This window comes from Glycine soja, chromosome 18 (assembly GCF_004193775.1).
Source record: "Glycine soja cultivar W05 chromosome 18, ASM419377v2, whole genome shotgun sequence".
Classification (NCBI taxonomy): Eukaryota; Viridiplantae; Streptophyta; class Magnoliopsida; order Fabales; family Fabaceae; genus Glycine; species Glycine soja.
The window spans coordinates 29,412,245-29,419,110 of record NC_041019.1 but is presented as its reverse complement, the minus strand read 5'-3'; the positions used below and the strand labels follow the sequence as shown (position 1 = coordinate 29,419,110).

The 6,866-nt window shown below is 42.0% G+C and overlaps 1 protein-coding gene across 1 annotated transcript; it reads left to right on the top strand.

Moving 5' to 3' along the window:
• The first annotated feature begins 2,661 nt into the window (after nt 1–2,661).
• LOC114397150 lies at nt 2,662–3,039 on the top strand. Its single transcript, XM_028359263.1, has one exon. It carries the CDS (start codon nt 2,662–2,664, stop codon nt 3,037–3,039), a length of 378 nt encoding a protein of 125 aa, XP_028215064.1.
• The last annotated feature ends 3,827 nt before the right edge of the window (nt 3,040–6,866 follow it).

The following is a 6,866-nucleotide window of genomic DNA, read 5'->3' as shown; positions in this document are numbered from 1 at the left end:
CTGCTTACTTAACAAAACTTGGCTAAATGAACAAGTTCCCTATGTTCAATACTCGGTTCATTCCGTTTTAATTATTTTACTTGGTGACCTAGTGCGCTTGCCGGTAAGACCACTCCCATATAAAAACAAGTAATACCAATTTGGAAGAGGGAGTAAACAAGTATTCTGGTCGAACATCTCTCGATGCGGCCTCGCATGTCTGATGCTACAATGATGGTGACCCATGTAATGTTGGGGCATGGTTATGAGCCTGGAATGGGCTTGGGGAAGAATAATGATGGCAAGGCCAACTTAGTAGACATCAAGGAAAACCGCGGGAAGTTTGGGCTAGGCTATAAGCCCACGCGGACTGATATGAGAAGAAGTGTCTTAGAAAGGAGGAACAGAGGCATGGGCCCGCAACTAAGGCCACAAGTGAGAGAGGCCCCTCCTTGCCACATCAGCGAAAGCTCCGTAAGTGCGGGCTTAAGACACAAAGAGAAAGTCTCCATGACACATGAAGAAGCCCCTTAAGAGCATTCGAGCTGGGTGCAGCCATGCCTTCCTGATTTTCAATTGGGAAACTGGCAAGTCGTTGAACGACCCGAAGTTTCCATGGCAGGCACAATGTAATTCTTTAGTTTTAACCCTACAGCTGGGCCTAGGCTTTAGGGTTTTCTCCTTGATAAGGCGTTATGTATTTTGCTATCTAAGAATATAATATAAGATTTTTCCTTCATCTTTTCTTGCGCCTTCACCCATTCTCATTCATCTGGATGTTCATTTCTTTGCGTTTAAATGGTATAGATCCGACGACGAGTCCTGTAAAGGTACTAATATCGAGGACCCAGCCGTCGATTTTGAACGAGAAACAAATTGACCTGAGGATGAAGAAGACGAAGATATGGAGTTTTCCCCGGAGCTAGAAAGGATAGTCGCTCAGGAAGACCAAGAGATGAAGCCGCACCAAGAAGAAACGGAGATCGTAAACTTAGGTGTTGGCAATGAAAAGAAAGAGGTAAAGGTGGGTACAGGCATGACCATACCTATCTGTGATGAATTAGTGGCTCTGCTACGAGACTACCAAGACATCTTTGCTTGGTCGTACCAAGATATGCCTGGCTTGAACCCCGGCATTCTACAGCATAGGTTGCCTTTGAATCCCGGTTGTTCCCCGGTGAAACAGGAGCTAAGAAGGATGAAGCTCGAGATGTCCTTAAAGATTAAAGAGGAAGTGAAAAAGCAGTTCGATGATGGCTTCTTGGCGGTGGCTCAATACCCTGAGTGGGTGGCCAACATTTTGCTAGTCCTTAAGAAAGATGGGAAAGTACAAATGTGTGTGGACTATCGGGACCTAAACCGAGCCAATCCCAAAGATAATTTTCCTTTGCCACATATTGATGTCCTTGTGGATAACACAACCAATTTTGCTTTGTTTTCCTTCATGGACGGATTCTCGGGTTAAAACCAAATAAAGATGGCACCAAAGGGCATGGAGAAGACTATGTTCATCACCTTGTGGGGAATATTCTGTTATAAGGTGATGTCCTTTGGGCTCAAGAACGCCAGGGCAACCTATCAGCAGGCCATGGTGGCATTATTCCATGACATGATGCATAAGGAAATTGAAGTCTACGTGGATGATATGATTGCCAAATCTAGAACAGAGAGGGAACACCTCATCAACTTGCAAAATTTGTTTGAATGGCGGCATAAGTACCAGCTAAGATTGAACCCCCCCCCCCCCAAGTGCACTTTCGGGGTCAAGTCAGGAAAGCTACTTGGCTTCGTTATAAGTCAGAGAGGGATAGAAGTAGATCCCGACAAGGTGAAAGTCATCCTTGACATGCCTGAGCTGCGAACGGAGGAGCAGGTCTGAGGTTTCTTGGGGTGTTGGAACTACATAGCAAGGTTCATACCACAGCTCACCGCTACCTGCGAGCCGCTGTTTAAACTCTTGCGAAAGAACCAGTTTGTTCGCTGGAACGACGATTGTCAAGAGGCGTTTGGAAGGATCAAACAATGCGTTATGAATCCTTATGTGCTTATGCCGTCGATACCTGGGAGGCCTCTTATCCTGTACATGACAATATTGGATGAGTCGATGGGATGCATGTTGGGGCAGCACGACAATTCCGGAAAAAGAGAATGGGTTGTCTATTACTTGAGCAAAAAGTTCACGGCCTGTGAGATGAACTACTCTCTGCTGGAAGGACATGTTGTGCCTTGGTATAGGCATCCCATCGTCTAAGGCAGCATATGTTAAGCCATACCACTTGGCTGGTATCCAAGATGAACCTAGTCAAGTACATTTTCGAGAAGCCAGCTCTTACGGGGTGAATCACTCGGTGGCTAGTTTTGCTATCTGAGTTTGAAATCATCTATGTCATCCAAAAGGCTATAAAGGGAAGCGCCTTGGTAGACTATTTGGCTCAGCAGCCTCTCAGTGATTACCAGCCCTTGCATCCAGAGTTTCCGTATGAAGACATCATGGCCTTGTTCGAAGAAAAGTTAGAGGATAAGGACAGGGATAAGTGGATCTTGTGGTTCGTCGGCGCGTCCAACGCCCTAGGCCATGGCGTTGGGGTGTCTTTGGTCTCTCCCGACAATCAATGCATTCCATTCACGGCCGAATAAGAGGCATGTGCCCTCAGGATCCAAGCGGCAATTGACTTCAACGTCATGTTGCTCAAAGTGTATGGAGACTCAGCCTTGGTGATTCACCAGCTGAGGGGAGAATGGGAGACTAGGGATCATAAGCTAATACCCTATCAAACTTACATCAAGAAGTTTGTTGAGTTCTTCGATGATGTCTCTTTCCACCACATTACCAGAGAAGAGAATCAAATGGTCGATGCGCTCACCACTCTAGCATCCATGTTCCAGCTGACTCCGCATGGAGACTTGTCGTACATCGAGTTCAGATGTCGCGGCAAGCCCATGCATTGTTGTTTAATAGAAGAGGAACAAGACGGTAAACCTTGGTACTTCGACATCAAGCGATACATCAAAAACAAGGAGTACACACAAGAGGCTTCTGACAACGATAAAGAACATTAAGAAGGTTGGCAATCGATTTCTTCTTGAGTGGAAGCATTCTGTACAAAAGAAACCATGACATGGTTTTACTCCGATGTGTGGGTGTCAGGGAGGCTAAATAGATGCTAGTAGAAGTCCACGAAGGTTCCTTCAGAACTCATGCCAACGGGCATGCTATGGCCCGAAAGATTCTGAGGGCGGGATATTACGGGCTCACCATGGAGAGCGACTGTTGTATCCATGTTAAGAAATGCCGCAAGTGCCAGACATTCACAGACAATGTCAACGCTCTGCCCATGCCTTTGAACGTTTTGGCAACACCGTGGCCCTTCTCCATGTGGGGAATAGATGTGATCGGGGCCATTGAGCCCAAGGCTTCGAACGAGCATCGCTTCATCTTGGTTGTGATCGACTACTTCACCAAATGGGTTGATGTTGCCTCATACTCTAGTGTCTCGAGGAGCGTGGTAGTCAGATTCATCAAAAAGGAGATAATCTGCCAGTATGGATTGCCCAGGAAGATTGTCACAGACAATGCCACCAATCTGAATAACAAGATGATGAAGGAAATGCGCAAGGATTTCAAGATCCAACATCACAATTCCACTCCTTACAGACCCAAGATGAATGGGGCAGTTGAGGCGGCCAACAAGAACATCAAAAAGATTATTCAAAAGATGATCGTGTCGTATAAGGATTGGCACGAAATGCTTCCTTTCGTGCTGCATGGTTATCGAACCTCGGTATGCACATCAACCGGGGCAACACCGTTTTCATTGGTGTATGGAATGGAAGTCGTGCTGCCATTCGAGGTGAAAGTCCCTTCTTTGAGGATTCTAGTAGAGTCTGGATTGGAAGAATCGGAGTGGGCCTAAGAACGCTTTGATCAGCTCAATCTTATCGAAGGCAAGCGTCTAGCAGCTATGAGCCACGGGCGTTTGTACCAGAGACGGGTGAAGAATGCTTTCGACAAAAAGGTACGCTTGTGCAAATTCAATGAGGGGGACCTTGTTCTAAAGAAAGTATCCCAAGCCCTAAGGGACAATAAGGGAAAGTGGGCTCCAAACTACGAAGGGCCTTTTATCATGAAAAAGGCATTCTCCGGAGGAGCACTAGTGTTCGACAACATGGATGATGAAGAATTGCCGTCACCTGTGAACGCCGATATCGTCAAGCGATATTATGCTTAGCACTTAGGGCAACTAGGGGAGTCACTAATGTGTCATCATTTTCTCATATTTCTTAACCCTTTTTGTCACCATTTTAATTACTGATTAGCCTTAATTGTCAAATTAATTATGCAGTTTTATCATTTGGGCCTACTGGATTAATTTTGTGTTTTTAATTTAATTTCAGAAGAATTATAAGTAATTGGGCTTGAATCCGGAATTGGGCTTGGACTTGAAGAGAGCTGACAATTTTATTCTACCAAATCTTATCTTATCTAGATTTTATTTTATCTAGATATTATTTAATTTAGATTTTATCTTATCATATCTAGATTTTATCTCATCTAGATATTATTTCATCTATATCTTATCTTATCTAGATTTTATTTCATCTAGATATTATTTCATCTAGATTTTGTCTTATCTTATCTAGATTTTATTTTATTTATGGGCTTAGACTTAAAACAGATTTGTAAGCTTTGGGGCTGAGAACTATATAAAAGCACCAAGGTTCTAGTTTTAGGCTCTCTCTCTCTCTTTTCGTTTTTAGTTTTTTCGTTTTGGAGAATAATTCTAGTTTTCTTAGTTTTCTACTACAATTTCGTTTTCTATTGATTAATGGAAGGCTAAGTCTCTAGCGTTGTTTTCTCTTGAGGATCAAGCACAGCTATCTTTGAGATTTTAGTATTACTATTAAATTCTGATCAGTTTTTCCTCTTCACCAATTACTCTGTATTTGTTGCTATTAATCCATGCATGCTTAGTGCTTGATTAATTGTCTCTGCGCTTAATTTACGTTCATGCTTAATGATCAGTTTCGTTCATGATTAATTGGTGTATGTGTTGCTTAATCACATAATGAATGCCTTATGTTAAATTTCGCTTAGTAATTTAATTTAGGGTTGGATTAAGTGGTTGAACTGATAAAGGATAAATCCTCTTAACCTAGGATAAGAGACTTGCTTGTGAATCAAGGGGAAACAACGTGTTTTAATTCTGATATTTTATTACTTGCTGTTTAATTTACAAAAACAAACAACCCCCACAATTCGTTATTGTTTTATTACAATCTGTTATGAACGTTTGGTTGATCATTGCTCGTTGGAAGACGACCTAGGATCACTTCCTAGATACTGCAACTTTTAATGTTTATTTGATTCGGGTATGGCCTCGATCAAATTTGGCGCCGTTACCGGGGAGCAGTGGGCCAAAGGTTCATAATAGTGTTTAGTTATCTTACTTTTTGTAGCGTTCTGTTTTGCATTTCAGTTGCATTCCCTGTTTAGCGACTATTTTAGCGACTGATTCAGCCTTTTGTTTTGCTGTGAACAGTGCTGAACAGTGATTAGTGACGGATGTTGCAATTTAATTAGCGATTTTTGTTTTGATATTTAGAGTTGTTATTTTTGGCTGAATTTTTGTGTGGTAGCTTCTTTTGATCCATATTTCGCGTGAAAAATACCAGGAGCACTTAGTGTGGCAGTATTTGAGAGAAAAATTTTGGGAACTTGTTTTTAGCAAAACTTCAAACGGCCATAACTTTTGCTCCGAGTATCAGAATAACTATTATTATAAGCATTTGGGGTAGAAAAAAATTTCCCATATTGTGGCAACATGCTGAAGCTAGTTGGGGCTCCCAAACTCCAAAAATCAGCCGTTTACTAAGTTTTTTTTATTTTTTTAGTATTATTGTCTTATTTTTCTAAACTTTGCTTAGGTAGTTTTCATAGTTAGACTTTGAATTTTTGTTTGAAATTTTTTGTGATATCTTTTCATGATTTTAGGGTGTTCTTCACGAAATTTCACCTCATTTTGATATCGTTTGAGTATAGCTGTAGTTTTACCCCCTTGTTAGGTGCTTGTTGAGAAACACACTATTTGCTTCATATAGTGCATGACTAGGGGCAATCCAGGTGATTTACAACCCTTTGATCCTGAAATAGATAGAACCTTTCATAGATTAGTTAGGCATAGTGTGAATCCTGGTCATTCTGTGCATTTTGAGCATTCTAAGCATTCTGTTGAAGGTGATTCCGAATATTCTGATTTTGAACATTCCACTACTAATTTTCATACTGAGAACATGGCTCAACCTCCACCTCGTAAGAGGACTCTTAGGGAGATGGCTACACCTGATTTCACTTATGAAAGCTTGTGCATTCAATATCCTGATGAGGGTGTTTCATATGTTCTCAAGACTGGACTAATACATTTGCTGCCAAAGTTTCATGGTCTTGCAGGTGAAGATCCTCATAAGCATCTTAAGGAGTTCCATATTTTTTGTTCCACCATGAAGCCCCCTGATGTCCAAGAAGATCATATCTTTCTAAAGGCTTTTCCTCATTCTCTGGAGGGAGTGACAAAAGATTGGCTATACTACCTTGCTCCCAGGTCCGTTTTCAGCTGGGATGACCTTAAGAGGGTGTTCTTGGAGAAAATCTTCCCTGCATCTAGGACCACTGCCATCAGAAAAGACATTTCAGGCATCAGGCAACTTAGTGGAGAAAGCTTGTATGAGTACTAGGAAAGATTCAAGAAATTGTGTGCAAGCTATCCTAACCACCAGATTTCTGAGCAACTCCTTCTTCAATATTTCTATGAGGGACTTAACAACATGGATAGGAATATGATTGATGCTGCCAATGGTGGAGCTCTTGGTGATATGACCCCTGCTGAAGC

Bases quoted from the DNA above. Each gene is read 5' to 3' on its own strand.
- LOC114397150 (XM_028359263.1), top strand. From the start codon at position 2,662: ATGTTGCTCAAAGTGTATGGAGACTCAGCCTTGGTGATTCACCAGCTG.